Source organism: Lupinus angustifolius, chromosome LG06 (assembly GCF_001865875.1).
Source record: "Lupinus angustifolius cultivar Tanjil chromosome LG06, LupAngTanjil_v1.0, whole genome shotgun sequence".
NCBI classification, from domain to species: Eukaryota; Viridiplantae; Streptophyta; class Magnoliopsida; order Fabales; family Fabaceae; genus Lupinus; species Lupinus angustifolius.
In genome coordinates, this window is record NC_032014.1 from 31,000,834 (window position 1) to 31,020,437 (window position 19,604).

General features: G+C 31.9%; 2 protein-coding genes and 1 pseudogene across 7 annotated transcripts; all 3 read right to left on the reverse strand.

Annotated features, from left to right (window-relative positions):
* LOC109351127 lies at positions 5,222-10,100 on the reverse strand. Of its 5 annotated transcripts, XR_002108185.1 has the most exons (10): positions 9,861-10,007; positions 9,709-9,749; positions 9,299-9,362; positions 8,554-8,739; positions 7,806-7,877; positions 6,708-6,886; positions 6,509-6,627; positions 6,366-6,387; positions 5,613-5,669; positions 5,222-5,575 (listed from the first exon to the last, which is right to left on the reverse strand). XR_002108185.1 is itself a non-coding variant. In XM_019592487.1 (9 exons), exons 1-7 carry the CDS (start codon positions 10,005-10,007, stop codon positions 6,513-6,515), a joined length of 804 nt encoding a protein of 267 aa, XP_019448032.1. In that variant the 3' UTR covers positions 5,222-5,575; positions 5,613-5,640; positions 6,509-6,512. The 5 variants fall into 5 exon arrangements, 4 of the variants coding, with proteins under 4 accessions (XP_019448032.1, XP_019448033.1, XP_019448031.1 ...); XM_019592487.1 differs by lacking the exon at positions 6,366-6,387 and having other exon boundaries at positions 5,613-5,640; XM_019592488.1 differs by having other exon boundaries at positions 5,222-5,669.
* LOC109350992 lies at positions 10,926-13,232 on the reverse strand (annotated as a pseudogene).
* LOC109351129 (aspartic proteinase-like protein 2) lies at positions 14,419-19,604 on the reverse strand. Of its 2 annotated transcripts, XM_019592490.1 has the most exons (11): positions 19,471-19,604; positions 19,172-19,436; positions 18,534-18,663; positions 18,177-18,427; positions 17,821-18,048; positions 16,819-16,981; positions 16,586-16,659; positions 16,354-16,450; positions 15,647-15,707; positions 15,184-15,255; positions 14,419-14,872 (listed from the first exon to the last, which is right to left on the reverse strand). In XM_019592490.1, exons 1-11 carry the CDS (start codon positions 19,529-19,531, stop codon positions 14,700-14,702), a joined length of 1,575 nt encoding a protein of 524 aa, XP_019448035.1. In that variant the 5' UTR covers positions 19,532-19,604; the 3' UTR covers positions 14,419-14,699. The 2 variants fall into 2 exon arrangements, with proteins under 2 accessions (XP_019448035.1, XP_019448036.1); XM_019592491.1 differs by having other exon boundaries at positions 19,172-19,604.

The window sequence follows — 19,604 nt, forward strand, 5'->3', positions numbered from 1 at the left end:
TATATAGTCTCCTATAAACTTAGCAAAAGGAAAAGATGAACAATATATAAAAGGAATTATTAGCATTGAATTGTTGAAATTTTTTTGTTTCCCATTTCCCCACTTGCCATTCCATTTTGACTTTATAGTTAGTCAACTCAATTATTTGAAATGCAACTACTAGTTTGAGGTTAAAACTTTGAAGAAAAGTGGATATTCATAGCCTATAAGCATTGAGATAATATGTAGTGATAATGTGTATTACTCTATATAGTTTTCACTTGAATGATTGAAAAATGTAAATTTATTCAATGATTAAATTAGATAATTTTACATTTTATTTTCTTGATAAGTGAGATTGTCATCAGAGTAACATGTTTTATAATAATAGAATTTTTTTATTTTTCCCTTCACACATTGATCTCAAATTGGAGTAAATAAAATCTTACCAAAATAATCTTCTACTGATTTGAAATCATTATCTCATAATATAAACTTCCTCTCTATTATAACCAACCACCATTCACATTTTATCTCATCAATAAAATATATAATTGCATATTCTCTCGAGTACCGAACAAGGATGATAATATATGGCACCAAAATAAATTTAAGGTATAGATTTTTCTTTATTTTTAAATTAAAAAAAGTAAAACATTGTAAAATTATATCATCCTTCCATTCAAATATTGGAGAGTCGAGTACTGAAGATGAATTCCATTCAAAATATATATAAGGCACCCTTAGTTGACATCTAACCAAAACCCTCTTTTCCTTGATGAATTGGAACACCTTTACAAACCTTTCTACCCAGTTTTGCACCCTCTTTCTACCCTCACAAGTTCATCACCTATCCCCAAAGAACCCAAAGAATTCAAAGTACTTAAAGCATCAGAGAAAGTAATTACTCTACACTAGTGATTCTATCTCCAAGGATAGCTTTTGATGAAGTTGAGATGGTGAAAAGTGTGGAACAAAGTAAGGGCTTGAAGAAAGAAGAAGATTTTGTTGAGTTGTTGGATGAGGCTGAATTAGGTTATGGTTGGATAGCAATTTGAGTTAGATATATGGCTGTATGATTACAGAACATTATTAATGCACCTAGGTTTTAATTTCTATTGTTAATGTGAAATTAGTGATTTAGAATTTTTCTAAGTTTGTTAAAATTGATATTTAATTAATATCCTTCTTAGAATATGCATTAATTGTGCTATAGAAACTTGTCAGAATTTCTTGCAGTTTTGTGGATCAAAGTTTTGGTGAGACTTTCCTCTATGTAATTTAGGATTTATATTTTGTTATAACACATTTGTGTCAAAATTTTGTGATTATTCAAAACATAATAAGTTTATATTAAAATTTAATAATTTATAATTTTTTGATCAATCATAAGTCTTTAAAACAAGAAATTTTCTACACATTGGTGTCCACCCTTCTTTTCATGCTTTCAAATATTATGCTTTGTATGTAGTGATTAGTGAATATTTCGGTCTTCATTAAATCCTATAATATGAAATCAATTATATTGAACGATTCAAAATATATTAAAATAAGACAAATAAAATAAGATGAGTGCAATTTTATATAACTAGTGGTACAATAAATATTAATATATAAACCTTTATCATCGTAATCCAATTTTAATGGCTGAGTATTTGAAACTTAGATAATGAGGCACTCACTCACTATTTGAATTAGTTATTTATGAATAAAGAAAAGTAAGATTTGTGCGTCATAATCATTTGCTTAAGAAATACAAATACAAATGGGAGTAGCATATATTTAAAAGTACTTATTAACATTCTCTAAAAAATTATTGGTTGACGGAGGCTAAAATATAAAACGTTGTAAAGAGGGTAGAAAATCTACTTTCAGACACACTTGTGCCACTCTATGTTACAATCTATTGCTGATAAAAAAGAAATAGCCATATTACAAACTATGATATATATATATATATATATATATATACTATTGAAAGAAGAAGAAACAAATTTATTAGCATGAACTTTCTTTTTTCCACATCACAGTCTCTGAAATGGAAATGAACATTATTAATATTACCACACTTACCCAGCAAAAGTAATCAGAATAATGACTATGATCATATACTTTTACATTTCTTATTAGCCCTAGTAAACTCATACATAGATTTGAAGAAAACATCAATCTCTTCAGCATTTATATCTTCAAAGAAACTCAACTCAAATGCTGATAATTTTTCCCTTTTCTTTTTTCTTGGTGCAGGTGGGCATGTCAGAATGGCTGGTATCTGGTTACTTGACCTAGTTGGTGTTTTGCATTCTTCTATAGCTTCATGCTTCATATCTCCTTCACTTTCTTCAGCACCTTGTTTCTCTATTGATCCAATAGTCATTTTGGTTCACTAATGATAACAAAAATAAACAAAGTTATAAGCAAATAAGCAACAGCAAATAATGTATATGTATAAGGTATAGGAGTAATTCAAACTCTAGCTATGTTTAATATAAGAAAGGTAAGATATTGAAAAAGAGAGATAGAGAGTGATGGAATTGGCACCTTTTGGTGTTGATTAGTATATTTGGACTATGTTGTTGAAAGACCTTGTGTTGTTCTATTTATCTGTTTTTATTGAAGCTAGAGGGTGTAGGGTTATATTTGCCAATGATTGAGAAATATGTATATATTATATGGATACTTTCTGAGTTTCAGTAAAATTATACAAATTATTTTTTTTAATTTATATAAATCATTCATAATTATATATATACATATTATACTGACTACTCAAGTGTAATTTTTTAACAAAAAAATGGTGAATAATGTAATTAATTAAAACAAAATATAATATATTGTGAAGACAAGTTCAAATAGTATAATGATCGATATCTATTTATTATTTTGGTTAGTTACAGTATAGTATATGAGAGATTTAAACACCTCAGAATTATTCATGTATTTTCTAACGAACCAAAAATGATGAATATACATTGACTTTTATATTAATTTGATTTGTCTTCATAATATATCATGTTTTGTTTGACTTAATTATACTCATCACAATTTTTGTGTAAGAAATTGCACTTACCACTCTTATAAGGTTAGTAAGTGTAATGTATGTATATAATTAGATGTAGTTTGTGTATATTTAAAAAATAGAGATGTAGTTTGTATAATTTCACTACTCGGATGATATCAGTATAATTTACTCTACAAAATATCCCAATATTAAAAAATAAATTAGAAAATAAGTTATTAACCATTAATGAAATGAATGTTTCATATATAATATAAAATAGTGTGGATAGAATATTTATGTTACTAACGCCCTCCTCCAAATCCTATTTGGTAACTTACCTCATATTGATGAATTCTAGACCGTTGGTATTTGATTGTAAAATTCAATATTTTTATGATCAATTGGTAAAATTTAATATTAGTAAAAAACTTTCCTTATAATTTCATTAATGCATAGTCTTCAATTTAATATTTAATTTCTCATTAGAACATTCATTGTTTGACTTGATATTATTGGTCAAAATGTAAAATACACACCTATATTCACAAATGATTTCTTTATAAAAAATCTAATAATTTTTTTTTTTATTTTACTTAGTTTCAAATTTCATAATGAATGGATATATTTAGTTGGTTAAATTTTGTGACACAAATGTGAATCCTTATATTCAAATAAAACCTTTAAAACAGTGATGTAAAAACTGTATCGTGACGTTTGACCAGAAAATTGGCGAACTGGACCCCTAACCGATATGGTATGGATGTTGAACTGACTAAGTATCAAAATTGGTCAAAATCGGTGAACCGGCCCGGAATTTGACTAAACCAACCGGTTTATAAACATATTTTTTTTTAAAAAAAACTTAAAAACTCATTACATTGTGACCCCTCTTTCCAACCATTCTTCAACACTCCAAGGCACATGCTTCCAAGACATAAGTGGATTACACATTTTGGTTTCTAACATTGATGTGCAATCTCAGTGACATTTTGTAATCTTGGAGTCAACCGTCTAAATATAGGATTTGATGCAAAAATGGAACATTAATATGATACAACATTGGCTCATTGATGTTAAATGTTAAAACTCAAAACTTATTTATTTTGTAGGGTGAATTATGAACTTGTGTCATTTGTTTATATTTTGCGTTTGTTAAGTGATACTTGTTAAGTGATACTTTTGGATTGATATATGTTTTGTAATTTAGACTTTGAATTTGTTAAAGTCTGAAATTGTTTGTTCATGTGAATTTTGAGTAGATTATGATATAGATTATAAATTTGAGTATCTACTTATTTGAATTTTTTTTGTTACATGTTTATATATATATATATATATATATATATATAAATATAAGCTGATATGTTTGGTTTAACCGACATGCGGTTTAATTACTGAATCACTGGTTAAATGATTGTATCAATATATCAATATCCTAACCAGTTTGATAATCGGTTCAGTTTTAACGATACTGCTTGAAAGTGCGCTCCAATCTCTTTAAAGAAAAAATAAAATAAGAATTTCTTATAATAAAAAAATTAATATTTTGGAGTTGTCACTTTGATATTTTCAGTTGATGTTCGATGATTTCCGAATATTTCCGAGTAGCTAATCTATTAATTAATTTTTTTTGAAACTTATTGATTTCCAAAAATAATGTTCCTGAAAAAAATCCTTTATACAAATCCATGCCAGCCTTCTAACTTTCGTTTGGAGTATTCGTGATACCCCTAATAAAATATTTTATGTTTGCTGATTTTTTTTAAAGAAACAATATACTAGGATAACAAAGAAAAAACTTATAAGTTAAAATATAATAAAATAATGAAATAGTAATTAACTATTGTATGTTATATAGTAATCGAAATAGTGATGGTAACGTGGTAGATTGGAGTTGAATTTGTGCTTATCTAATCCTAACTTGAAACTATCCTGAACTCGAAACCATTATGCTTCAATCAAAAACACTAGCTTATCATTTAAATGGAGTCTTTGTAAGGAATCATAAAGTAATAAAAGTAATAAGAGAGAGTTTAGGGAGTGAAATGATAAAGAAGTTGAAAGTTCAATTCTTACTCATTATAAAATGCTGACGTACCAACATTTATCTATAAAAAAAATGAAGTTGTTTAATCTTTAGTAACATACATATAGGTATATGGAATTTCTACAACGAATTGTACATCATATTTTTCATCATACATATAGGTATATGGAATTATGGATAATTAAATAGAATCATGAGTTAATGATCTCATGCTTAAAATAATAATGCCTTTTTAACATCAAATATTTATAACAAGTGCTAGGAACACACTCTATATCACGATTCCTTAGACACGTTTTTTTATTATATTGGTCCAAGTCATGAATTTTATTTTTTAAATTTTAACCTGTAAACCATTTGTTCAGGTATTTAATTATAATTTATATTACAGACATGAAAGGCATAAACATTTTAGTGCAATTCAAGAAATAGAATTGCTTAAACAACAAGTGTAAAATCTATATCATCCCATAGTTGGTGGTAGGAAGTATAAAACAAAAAATTACATGTACCCAAATAAATAAATAAATAAAAATGAAGTTCATATCCCCAAGTAGCTTCTTCCATGGGTTACAGTTTTGGGTCTCCAACAAAATAGTACCTCCATAAATGCCTGAAAGGTTTATTATAGATCAGAATATAAGAGTGACCAAGCACCAATGTACATAAAGAAAAAAAACTATACGTAAATAATAATTAAGATATTATAAATAAAAGGTTTAACTACTATGTACTAAGTAGGTTTTTGAACTTTGAGGGAATTCCCCCTATGCTCTGAGGGAATTTTCAACTAATAAAATTTAGAATTGATTCCCTTGCACACATCTTTAATTGGGTTCTCTTATGTTATGCTTGGGAGTTGGAATTTGGAGGGGTAGGGAAAGGAAAAAACTTGAGAGTCATGAAATATATTTATCAGATGATTCTGAAATATTTCATTCCCCTCCAAAACTCAACTCACAAATGAACCCTTATGGTCCCTTTGTGAGTTGGGTTTTGGAGGAGAATGAACAGAAAGAGAATAATTATCTCCCAAATGTATTTCATGACTCACATGTCTTTCCTTTTCCTCCATTATCTTCAAAAACTAACTCGCAAAGAGACTCTTAAGTTTCCGTTAGACGCACATCTTCATTAGGATTCTCTTAAGTTTCTATTAGGTGATCCATCTAATTGCCGACTCTTAGCTCCTTGAAGTCAGAAAAGTTCAAATAGGTCTCTATTGTTTTGGGAAAATTACATAGGTTTGTGAGTATGATAGGGTCATTTACAATTTTTTATAAGTTGGAGGACCAAATTATAAACTTTTAAAGCACTTGAATTTCCCAAAAAAAATTAGGAACCTATAGAGTAACTAATCCTAAACAAAACAAATAAGAATGAGTAGCCAAAAAAATGATTTCAAGACTTATTTTTACTTACTAAGAAGTAAATGCAGCAAGGTATAATAAGTCATCAAAAAGAGAGAGTTTTGGTCTTACCTCATTACTCATTCATAAGAAGTGATGTGCAAGAAATAAGGGAAGACACTTCATCTTTTGTCGCCAATCCGAAGCCTTGCCATCTTACTCTACCAAAATTATCAAGCAGAAAGATGTACCTATGAAGTTGAACTGTTAAATACTACACTTCAAAACTTGGCTAACCATGAATTGAATAAGCAAGGAAAAAGGATTATACCCTGTAAGGGTATTCAGTATCCTTAGTTCTTTTCGGAAATAATAGTGGTCACCAAATGAATATACCATCTGCCTCTGAAGTGTATCCTTGGTTTCATCATGATTAGGCTTCTTCATTGTCCAAAGAAGGAAACGCTTTAAAGGATACCGAGATAAAAGCCATGAATCTATAAGGGATACCTGACAACAATTATAAATGCTTCATTACGAACTTGTATTTGACCATTCAAATGTGGAAACAGAAAGAACTTACCACTATTAGATATATTTATTGACATCCAATATGAAGACCAACTCTTAAAAAAGTAATATTTACAAACTACCAAACTAAAATCCAAGATGTCCTACAAAAGAGAGATGATATTTCACATTCCAATTTCCAACTAAAACTGATCTAAGCCCGGCCCCAGGAAAAATGAGATTTGGTCTCAAATTCATCCGTTATACTGGTTTGACCAACTAACAAGGCGTTAGTATAGTTGTGTAAAGCCCTATAGGATCCCCAAATAGACCAAAATGATAAAGGTTCAATTCCTAAGAGCGGCACATGTTGGGAGGAGCAGTCACACACCTTTTGGAAGAGATTAGTTCCTTACTCATAGGGTGAGGGGATACACTTGGTTATACCAAAAAAATACTGGCTTGGCCGAGCTTGAGATTTGTATAAAGTCTGGCACAGCCTGGAAGTAGTATACCAATTGTAATTTTCAGTATAAAAATCTCAGTCTCTCTTCAATAAGCTAAACCAGAAGAGTCTAAAAGATTTGTGGACCAAGATAAATTTTAGAATAAAATGGAAAATCTTTTTAAAAAAATTGTAGTAGCTTTCAACTTCCATGGCAACCTACTAAACACTTCTATAAGTACCTTAACTACCTTCTGTCAAACTCAAACACATGCAAAAAAAATGTCAATTGCAACAACCACACCAATCCATCCCGAACTTGGTGGTTAAACTCTACTGCGGTGACGATACTGTAGGGGAGGTCCTGCGGAAAAATGCTCGGCACCAGGATGATAAAAGGCTATGCAACTTTTTCCACAGAAGTTCAAACACTGGAAACTATGCATATGAGGATTTACTAAAATAGATGATTACCTGATATAAATGAACACCTTCTGATTTACTAAAAGTTTCAACAAAGGGCACACTCCAAGAATTTATCATTTCCTGATAAGGATAAAGAAAGAAGCTTATTGCAGCAACATTAAGCCAAAACCAAACGAAATTAAAAAACCATAACCAAACAATGCAATGAATATACCATATAATATTTCCTTTATCACTTGTTCAATGATCCAAAGGTGCAAAAGATACTTCTTAGGGGATAAAATTCTATACAGAAGGAAATGCTATGATTTTAGCAATAAATAAGTGATTTCAAAGGCCAAAACAAGGATAGTTTAGGGCTATAGGTTGAATTGAAAACTTAGCTCAGTAAGAATACAAATAAAGTAGTTTTTCATTGCACTTTTTTGCTACCTTCCATTCTATCATCTTTTTTCATTTACATTGTTTTCTCTAATGATATTTATATCCCCTTCACAGTGGACAACAGATAGCAGATAATGTGCAGCTTTCCAATTGAATTGTAAGACTAAAAGAAATGATATCATCAGATGTATTAACCATTTAAGACATACATGGTTGGTGTTGGATGCATTGAGATGAGCACACAATGCGACAATAGAACTCTTTTTTTTTATATACAACAACCAAGTCTTAATCCCACTAGGTGGAGTCAACTACATGAATCGAACAACACCATAATACTCCTTTTTTATGTAAACATAATAAATTTCATTTTAATATCTTTACGTTTACAACACACTGCATAATATATAACCTGGGAGTTTGCTCGAAATGAAAGACAAACCAAAGACGCCTTGGGGACAGATGATTTGTCAACATCAACTACATCAGAAATTCGGATAGGAAGCTTCATTGTTCTACCATTTGAGAAGTTGACTTCCAAATCAGGAAACTTCGTAGCTGAAATTGCCGGTATTAGCACTTTATTTGCTTCAGCGATCTACACAAACCACAGATAAAAGTGTCATACTTGTATCTGGTACACCCAAGATGTGCCTTGAGTCTAACCTACCAGCCACACGCTTATTAGATAATGAAACGTATAAATTGATAACAATGATACAGTCAACTGACTATTTTTGAGGTTAACCTAGCAGAGAAATCAGACACCTAGAACTCACATGGACCCATTCAGCTTAGCACAGCTAATATTACGCAATAGGGCATTTTCAGGAATTTAGTTTAGCTTATGAGACCATAATTGAAATAAAAAACATGAACTAAGCATTTGAATCCTACCTTTATACCACAATCAAAAGAAATATGTAATAAAAGGAAGCATATGGTAGAGGTGTCAGAATATATTTTACAAACAGAAACAGAACATGATTTGAGATTAAAAAATGGAGCATAGTTACATCATATTCTATCTACACACCAAACACTGATACGTAATAAATCAAATGGCATTCATGTATATATATATAGTAGTCATAATATAAGCAAATAAAATGCAATGCAATGCAATGAATCTCATTATCTTGTGATAATTGTTTTACCTTACCACCATGTTGCTTGAGCTCAGCCATTTCAGTGACCAACCCCCTATTCATTTCATCATGACTGCACAAAACCCCACATAAGATCACTCACTAATAACACTTACATTAAACTACAACATAAAATTTTTTCCACAAACCCCTCCAAAAAAATCCAAGAGTGAATACCCAAATTCAACCATGAAAAAATGCACCTACTAAAATTTGTCAAAAAACATGAAAAATCTAAACTTGGCCCACAAAAATCTCAAATACCAATCAAATTAGTCATTTTCCACAACAACAAAAATTAGAGAGACCCATTGAATGACTATTTTGATTTTTTATCATCATTTAAGTTTTTAGAGACTAAATTTGAATTTTCGTTTATCCACAGAGCTTAACTTCAAAAATAAAAGAAATGAACTTACATTCGAGCACGTTCCTTCTGAATCGCTGCCTTATTTGCAAACTACAAAAAAATCAATTATTCCAACAAAATGGATTCAAAGTTACGATCTTTAACACAATTTAAGAAAACCCAAATGAGAAAAAAGAAAAAGGGGTGGTTTAATGAGCAAACCTGGTAAATATCGAGGAATCGTTTAGAGGTGAAGCGAGACAAATGGTGAGAGGGAAGTGGATAATTGAAGTTCTCATGATGAGTGATGGGTACAATTGAATCTCTGAGATAAGAATATTTTGGCGTTAATCGCTTCAAACGTAGCATTTTCTTCGATTTCAATTTGATGTTGTTACTCTCTTTTGGAATCAATTTCACTTCACCTTTGTATAAGTAGTTCCTTGTTTGTGTAAAAAAATAAATATGTAAACCTTCTTTTGCATCTTTTTTTTGTTTTTATTTTATGAAAAAATAAAATATATTTGAGTTATGGAAATAATATTCTGAAGCCCCTTTTAAAAATTACTTGAAGCCAAATTAAAAAAATCAATTGTTTTCTATTTAAAAATATAAAAAAATCATTCTATTTTTTTTAATGAATCCTTATAGATTTTTGTGCCTTACATATTTTGATGTTATTTAGGATTCTATAAGAAGAATAACCAAAAAATAAAAAGATTACACACAAGCTTACTCCATCACGCAGACACAATATTACAATCATTGTATAACATTACAAATGTAATTGCAATGTAACATTGAATCACAATATCATGCCATAATATAACTATATTGGACCACATTTATCAAATCGCAACGCAACTATATTAGGCTGAATTAGATAGCATCGTTTTCAAAAATATTTTCTAGTAACCACACTCATGAACACAATTTAAAATACTTCGGAAATTATTTATTAAGGGCTTTGAAGATTATTTTAATTTTTTTAAGAGGATAAATGTGTAGTTTAACCAAACATCAATAATATTATCTAATTAGAAAATAAGTATGTCATTTTCCATGAGTTATTACAAATATTTTAAAAATCAAACTGAAAAATGAATTCACCAATGATTTGGATCATAAATTGTCTATATTTTAAAAAATTGACTTATTAGTCTTCAATTGAACTATTCAGTATACATAGTGAACATGAAAATTGCATTGAACAATACATTACTCTTAAGCTTTACATAGTTGTGTTCTCCTTACCATTTTCATGTCTTACAAGACTGCATTGCTTTCAAGTATTTTTCCTGTAATCATTAAAAATGAACTCTAACACAATCAAATTCATTCATTCATTCTTTCACAAGACTAACTATATCAATTCACTTCTAACCACTATACCCTCTCGCGACATGACATAACAGCAGGCACCAGTAGGAGGCAATTTCCATCGTGAAATTGGAAACCGGTATATGATTGTCAGGTTGAAATACTGAACATAATATCATAGATTCTGTCGATACCAATGTCTGATATGGGCTCGATAGGTTTCTCGTCTCGATCTAGTGAGAAATCAGGACTCGAACGATCCCTACTGAGTCCATCTGAGCAAAGAAATGTCGATATCAGCCATTGGAAAACATTAGCTGAAAACGCAGTACATCCTGACAGTGAAGCCTTACGAAAAATGACTTTGCTTCAACGAAAAGGACTGTTTAATGCCGAAAAATAAACAGACAAAAGTATTCACATGTTCAATAAGCTTAGTAAGTCATATAGCAATAGCATATGGTTACAAAAAATTAACTAGACCTGTATCGCTAAAGATGTCAGCATCGAACTCATCGAAAACTGTATATTTAGATGCAGGAGGAAGCATTGAAATGAAGTTAAGGCTAATGTAGAATACCACTGCTAAGACAATGGTCATCATCAAATAAGTTGGTACTACTAGAGCCCAATACCTGAAAAGCAGAAGTTGCTGAAATTGTTTCAGAACTTTTTTTCACGCGTAGTTGATTCGCATCGTTTTCCACAAATTTCATAATTAAGCCACAGTTGATTTGCAGTCGTTCTCCATATAACAGCTTAATTGAAGATCTCACTACACCTGTTTCAAGCACCTTAACTGGTTTTACATTTGTACAACCTTAAATTGACACCCCAAGAATGTTTTCGCGATGAAAATTTTGTGTTTCATGCACTCAAACAATTACATATGCTACAGGACCCTGATAATTGCGAAAACTACAAATATTAACACGAGTCGAGCTGTCTAACCTGCTAGGGTAGTAAGAGACACCAGTAGGTTGTAGCCATGATTCTGGTATATATGCCCATACCAAGAAAATAACTATTCAAAAAGGAAAACAAGAATATAATCATGACATGTCTTATGAACATCAAATGAAAACATGGTTGGATAGAATGAATGTTGCTTCAAGGTAAATTCCTACTCCTGTTTATTTTCACTCTAATTCAAAATTTCATGTAACAGCTTACAAGCAAAACTAAAGAATATCCAAGCCTACAACTAAAGTCTCAAGGTATGAAAAAACAGAGAACCTCCACAAATGTTGCATTAAAATCCTTTGTTTTAAGGGAATTGCCATTTCAGATTTTCGTACACGACTCGTCTAAATGGGTGACAAACCAATGAATGCCCTGAAGTCCAGAACAACGGTCTGAACTTTAAACAGTTCCGACTGCATTCACTTTTACGGAAGAAGTCAATTGATGCATGAAAAATGTAGCCTTAAGCCTAGCAAAGCAAACACATTAACCCAGAGCACTTAGATAATGGAAATAGCCTAAGATACTCGAGAATTCCAGCTAAATCAACTATAGAGACAACGACGGGGACGATGACGACGACAACAAGAACCAAGCCTTTGGGCACTAGGTGAAGTCGGCTACATGGATCGAACGATGTTATAATGCTCTATCGAAAATCATGATCATTGACCTGTAAAAACTTAACCAATTTTAATTTGTGAAAAAGCAGGATAGTGAGGATAGCAAACTAGACCTATAGCAGAAACAGTAGTTATGGATCCTACAAATCCATAAACTTCAGAAGGCTTAGGGCCACGATCTCCGGACAGTCCAAAGCCAGGATTTTTGTCGTCGGGGTCAAGAAAGGACACGGTTGCCCTCCCTTCGTTGTTTTGACAGACTAAGAGTTCTTCTTGGACTGTTAACAGAATGGGGACTTTCCATGTTGTACCCCTTCAATTACAAAAGCTCTGTTCTACAGTTCTACTATCATATCAAAGTTGCATAACAAATCTGAACCAGCTCAAGAACAATGCAAATAGAGTTTATTACAAGCTTGAAATAGAAATTGCATCAGTCAATGAAACAAGTCTCAACTCTCAAAATTTTACACCAACAAAAACATGCAACCAGAGGGTGCATCACAACATTAAACATAAAATAAAAATTAAAAAAACCCAGCATATGAACTCAAAAACTCATAGCACATATTACAGAACCATAGTCACAAAATCTTCATACACAATCACAGTATCAAAATGGCTTTCAGGTTGTGTAATGCATAATATAATTAGAGCAGAAGAGAATAAAAAAAGCCAGTGCTTTTTGTTTTTTATTCACCAAACCTTACAGGCATAACAACATTGAAAAATACACCAACAACAATCAAAACTTAATCTCAGTAACTGGGTTGGCCACATAAATCGAACAACACTATAATGTTTTGTTATAATGATAAAATAAAAAATAACTAATTCACTAGTAATTGCAATTGTTTATTTTCATTTCTCTTGAACAAATAATAATTTATAAAATAAAATAATAAAATAATGATCAATTAAGTTAAAGTAATATCGATTAACACTGGGTTTGGATAGTTAACCAAATGGGAAACTCACCAGAAATGCAAAGTTTGCATCTTTAAGCTTCAAGTGTGAGAGTTCTTTCTTCCAAAATGAGATTTTGATTTTTGAAGGTAATAATGATATTCCTCACCCTTATGATTAAAAATCCATTATCATTGCTTCTTTGAGTTCTTTCTCAATCAATGGTATAATTCAAATTCATTTACAATTATTTCAAATCATGTCACCAAATTTATGTTTGTTTTATTATAAAAATCATTATTTTAATTTATCATATTCAACTCTCACATGTAAAACTTCTCCCACTATGTAATTTGAAGGTGTTGTGAAAATTTCAACACATTCTCTAGACACATTCCAAAAATGCATATTGATCATAGTTGACATGTGATTTCCTTCTAAAAAGTAGAGATCATAAGCATGTATAAATAAATAAATAAATATTGGAAATTTGGAATGGAATTTTTTGTTTTACACTCATTGTTGATATGGTTTTATACTGCATGTGTGAAACTCCACCTTTCACTTTGTAATTAGAAGGTGTTGTTAAAATTTTAGATACATTATAGAGTCATCATGAAAAAAATGCATGTTTATCATTACTAAAAGGTAGAGAAGAATTTAAAACCTGTGTAGTCTTATTCAGCTTATTCATTTTCCTTTTAATGCAACCAAAATATACTGATACTGGTGTAAGGCGCCACTGAATCCTCAAGGTCGAGATTTCGATTCTTGGGAGCGACACTTGTTGGAAGAGGCAACCACAAACCCCAAAAGGGATTAATTCCTTATCCAAAAAGGTGAGGGGATACACTTGGTAGTAGTACCCAAAAAATATATCAACTTGTGTGCATGTGTTGGTGAGTAATTTCAAACAATGATTATGTGGAAAAAAACAAGCTTAGTTAAATAGAGGGAAAAAACACTCATTGTAGAACATGTATCTTAGAGATTCAATAAGTAGTTCTGTAAGATAATTTACAATGGTGCCAGAAGCAAGAGAAATGATCTGATTCTAAATGACTGATACAAGTAACATAGAATCACCTGAAGCTAAAAGGGACAAACCTATTGTGCAGAAAAGAGGCACAAGCATCACTTAAAATAATGTGCTCTTGCCAAATATTACAAAATATGTACTGGCAAGAGGGTATATATAAAAAGCAAAAGAATGCTATTAGCTCTATCTCCTCATAATGTATATATTATGCTATAAAACAGAGCAGAAAATCAGTGTTATGTGCAGGAAGAAAGCCAAAAGCCCCATCTTTGTCAACTTGTGAAGTTCATCTTGCAAAGAAGTGCTTCTACTTCGCACTCTAGCATTAACAAATTCGCTTCTGTCCGTGCCCGTTGTTGCGGAGACATTAACCGATAAAGAACCTATATTATGAATTCAAATAGAACAGCATCAGAATATAATGTTAAATATAAAGAATTAGTTCCTCCTTGGTTCAAGAAATTGAAGGATCCTGCTCAAGATTCATTTTTCGAAAGAAAAAAAAAAGACCAGTTGGAGTCCTCAAATTGGCCTTATCACACTTATCATTATACTAGTGACTAGACAACAAAGTTGGCTTCTATTCTTTGCTGCATCAAGCCTCAGAAGAACATGACAAGTAACAAATAAAAACACTATTGGTTGGAGTGAAAAAACCAGTAACTTGTGTTCTAGCAGTACAGATGAAACTTACAGTCATATTTAGCCCATCCAACACGTTGACCAGCCAAATCATAAACAATAATTTTGTCCTTTAATACAAGGTCTGTAAGAAAATTATGAGACATTGTCAGTATCATGCTCTCCACAAAAAGATAACATTGAATAAAAATAATTTAAGAATTAGGAACAACATTTTAAATTGATATTCTAGCAGGTTGAGTATGGAATACTAAACCCCAACATCGGCGATAATTGTTCAGAGCAAAGGTGGGGGAAGAAGTTAAAAACTGAAAGGGGTTATATTACGATACTATAGCATCCGCGGGCAGAAAATTCTAATTGATGTAACAATATTTTCTGTATGCATTCACTTCAAATTTTTGAGTTGAGCCTCAATCTGAAGCAAAACTTATTTTATGTATCCTTGAAAGATATCGCCAACAAAACATGGAATATATGACCTAAAGACTGAAGTGTTCAAACTCATACAGTACCTCCTAAAATTGTTAGCCCTTGACCCTGGATTTTCTGAAAGCCCATACACCACATTGATGCCTGTAACATGCATAGATGACCAGTGTATTTAGTGAGATAACATACAGCATATAAAAATCAGATAGAACATGGTGGACGTATACGAAGAATAAATGCACATCGTCAAAGCTATGAGCAGCAATGTCCAAGGATTCACCATGAAATATCTTTTCCTAAAACTCTAGGATATGAGGTACCAGATTTCAGTTGGAAAATGACATGTAATGAGATTTTGAAGAAAAGTTATTTTTTTTCTTTCTCTCATAATAGTAATACACATAAAAGAGAGCTAACAATGCATAATAATAAGTAATAACAATATTTAACCAAATATAAAAGAGTGTAGACTGCAGAGGGAGCTTGTTGGTACTGAAAGATAATATGGGTAGTTTCATATTCCTTAGGAAAAATGGTTCTATAAAAAATTTACATTGGACATTATCTTAAAGAAAAGCATGTGATGCGCCTTTAGAAACAAAGGTAAAATCAGTGTCAACTTTTAACAGACAGATAAGTGGAAGGAAAGGAAAGAATAAGATTAATAGACAACAATTATTCAACCATTGTCAAATGGACCTCACTCCCACTTGAAATCGAAGTCTTTAGAAATCTTGTAATCCAGTCTAATGATTGGAAAATTGAAGAAAACAGAATCTTGAATACTTACCATGGAAGTCTGCTGTATTAGGTAGTCCTGAGCTCCTAAAACCATTGATGCGCCGCCAGCAAAATTAAGACTTACTTGAGGAAAACCATCTGAGATACTAAACACAGTTCAGACAGAAAGAGTTAGAGAAAGAGTGTGTCAAAATTATGTAATTTTTAGCATCCAAACAGCAAAAGGTGGATGGGTAAAATAAAAAATCCATAAATAAGATGGATGAAATGCTCAACCTAACCTGGATGTAATTAGGTAACATTGAACTCCCTTGGAAGCAACAGGTCGTACAGACTGTGGAATTGCAGCTGTAATCTGCATTAATAAAAGTAGAATTTTTGCCATCAATATTTGATAAACCTCAGGCCAAGCAAACAAAAAGAATGCTGTGATTGCTAGTTAATACATGAAACATCAAAGCAATATCTATTGTTGACCAATTGAATAACATGGAATTACCGAAATAAAACTCACCGCATTGACAAAGGGATCATAAGCCTCTTCTGCTAGGTATGCCAAAGTTGTTCCAGAATCAACAATGGTACCTCTGCTGTTTGATGTAGCAAAAACGGATGAATCAATTTGCAATGTCTGCCCATTGACAGAGATGCTCTGCAGATTTATATTGTAATGGGGCCTGCAATATTGCAAAGGACGCAGTTAGTCTAAATGCTTTTTCTGATCAACATTATTTCAACCGCTTCAGTACAAAACACCTTTTGTCAATAACAAGTTCAAATTCTCCAGTTCCTATTCAATTGTATAAAAAATTGAGGTAAAAGTTTAAAACATATTTCCTTCTGGGGTCTGAGGGGTGATTCCAACTTCTTTTAGTCTTAACCATTTTCAGATATGACATCTTACTTTGCTTCATGGTAGAACATATTTCTTTCTGGGTTCTGAGGACTGATTTCAACTTCTTTTAGTCTTAGCCATTTTCAGGTATGAAATACGTGGGACCACCTAATCGGCCACTAGCTAAAAATGATATAGGCTTTGCTCAAGGTACTATTCCAAGATCAGGCACCTCAGTAGATGACAAAACCCAATAACATATTATCCATTGTTGCATAGCTGTATATCGGTAACAAATATCAGGTGTCAAACTCATATCTTTGTCTTTAGGCTGTCCATTGTCACAATCACATCACTAACCTATCTAGAAGTTATAAAGTGATTTCAATGCTCAAGATGGGCAAACACCTGAAACTTCAGTTTAACATCTAGCTTAGATGGATAATCAGAAGCCGAGAACACCAAACGACTTCCAGTATTAAATGCTTGCCATCTACTTTTATTCAATCATACAATTATTAGGCTACTAAAAACAAAGGCACAAATCTACATTAACTCGCTACATTTGTGAAAGAATTCAGATTGCCCTCATAATGGATTTATCACCTAGAAACCGCTAAAAAATTTTAGGCAATAGTAAGAAATTAAATTTGACATTTTCAGTCTGATGAAAGAACTTACTGTGATGGAACAAGTGGCGTATAAACTATGTTTGGTTCCACGATCTCACCCAAAACCAGTATTCCCCCACCACTGTTACCTCCTTTCAAACAATGGGAGAACACTCCTGGAGCTATTCCTTGGGATGAGAGTTGGGAGATGACAGACATGCCTTGTTGCCCAAATCCAAATATTCCATCAACAGCTCTATCAGCCTTTGTCAAGTCCCCGGTCTGCTGGTTGCTACAACTGCACCACAACACAACACAAAAGTTAATGCTTCCAATATTAAACCAACAAACATAAAGATATATATATATATACACACACACGGATGGTTATGATTATTCAACAATTTAAGGCCGATGACTGCTCACCCAAAAACTACAGATGCTGAAGAGGTTGTACTCATGGATCGCTCAAAAAGAGTGCTAAAATGCATATAATCGGATACATAATAGCCTGATGTCCCGCTGCCATCCCCATATTGGAAGTTGTAAGAGCACTGGTTGTTCTGACTGGAACAGCTGGCATCTGATGATTGTACTCCACTGTTGCACCTTTGGTCAGAACAAGATATTAACGAAGATGTTGATGAACTCGTGGGGTCAAAAAAATTGAGTTTAACCTGTAATAAAACCAGCAAACATGATAATGAGAAATTCCCACGACATTGATAATATTGTTATATAGACATGAAATTGAATTTATAGATAGAGAAAATTTAAATTTACCGGAAGCCCACTTGTCTGTGGACAACCATTGCAGGGGTTGCAAGTAACCCAGAGAACATCACTGCCAGTGTCAATCTGAACATTGAATTCCACTGGAGGAGTACCTAACTGCACCTTCGTGAAGTAGAGCCTGAAATAACCCATTAATTCCGATTTAAACACGCACAAATAGATATAATGCAAAGGGGAAGAAAAAACTCAAACATCTATAGATTAAAAAGAGAACAACTTTGGAATTCATAGTGTGAAGAACCAAATTCATCTTTGAGAATGAATGCACCTCCAAATTTAGTCCATTATAAATGAAAAAATCCCAACTTTTGACTCCGATAATCTCAAATGTTAATCAAATTAGTTCTTTACATTACAAATTTTAGGTACTATTTTGATTCTCATTTAAGATTCTTATGGATAAAATTGCAAATTTTCATTTGGTTGAAATTTGAGAGGCACAAAACCAGACCAAGCAATATTGGTTATAACTTTTAAACAGTGACAATAGATTAAAAAAAATCACTATGCAGAAACCAATACAATCCCAAAAAGCTTTACAATTGAGTCAACTACACGAAACCAAAACTTAACTATTAAGATAAGACATGAACAACGAAAAAAGTAAAATTTGAGAATTCAATTACCCAACATCAAAAGGATTGGAAGTTCCTTGAACAGGGAAATTAACAACACCACCATTAGAAGATTGCAAAATTCTTCTATGCCGAAACATATCTCGAGCTTTGAGATGACTCAATTCCACTCCATGATTCGAAGCAAAAGCTCTCTCCAGAGTTAGAGTCACCGGAGATCCAGAAACAACCGCCACCGTCAAAACCACCACCGCCGCCGCGTAAATGAAAAGAATAGCCGCCATTTCGTGACGGCGGTTACTATGAATATAGTTATTTGTGTGTATATAATATATTATTTATGTATATTGAAGTGAATTGAAAGTGAGAAAGTAACGGTGAAGAGTAATGGAATGTTATAGAAAGCAACATAAAAGAAGAAAGAATAAAACAAGGTTGTGGTTTGTCGATGATGTTATTGTGGGTTTATCATAGTATAGTGGAA

What these genes read in the sequence shown, in the direction of transcription:
- LOC109351127 (XM_019592486.1), bottom strand. Translation starts at nt 10,007, where the DNA reads ATGCTACGTTTGAAGCGATTAACGCCAAAATATTCTTATCTCAGAGAT. An exon ending in TCAAGCAACATGGTGGTAAG is followed by an intron (nt 8,740 to 9,298) that starts GTAAAACAATTA and finishes TGGTTTGTGTAG; the next exon opens with ATCGCTGAAGCAAATAAAGT. An exon ending in CATTTCGAGCAAACTCCCAG is followed by an intron (nt 7,878 to 8,553) that starts GTTATATATTAT and finishes TATCCTTATCAG; the next exon opens with GAAATGATAAATTCTTGGAG.
- LOC109351129 (XM_019592490.1), bottom strand. Translation starts at nt 19,531, where the DNA reads ATGTTGCTTTCTATAACATTCCATTACTCTTCACCGTTACTTTCTCAC. An exon ending in TCCAATCCTTTTGATGTTGG is followed by an intron (nt 18,664 to 19,171) that starts GTAATTGAATTC and finishes GGGTTATTTCAG; the next exon opens with GCTCTACTTCACGAAGGTGC. An exon ending in ATGATCCCTTTGTCAATGCG is followed by an intron (nt 16,660 to 16,818) that starts GTGAGTTTTATT and finishes TTATTAATGCAG; the next exon opens with ATTACAGCTGCAATTCCACA.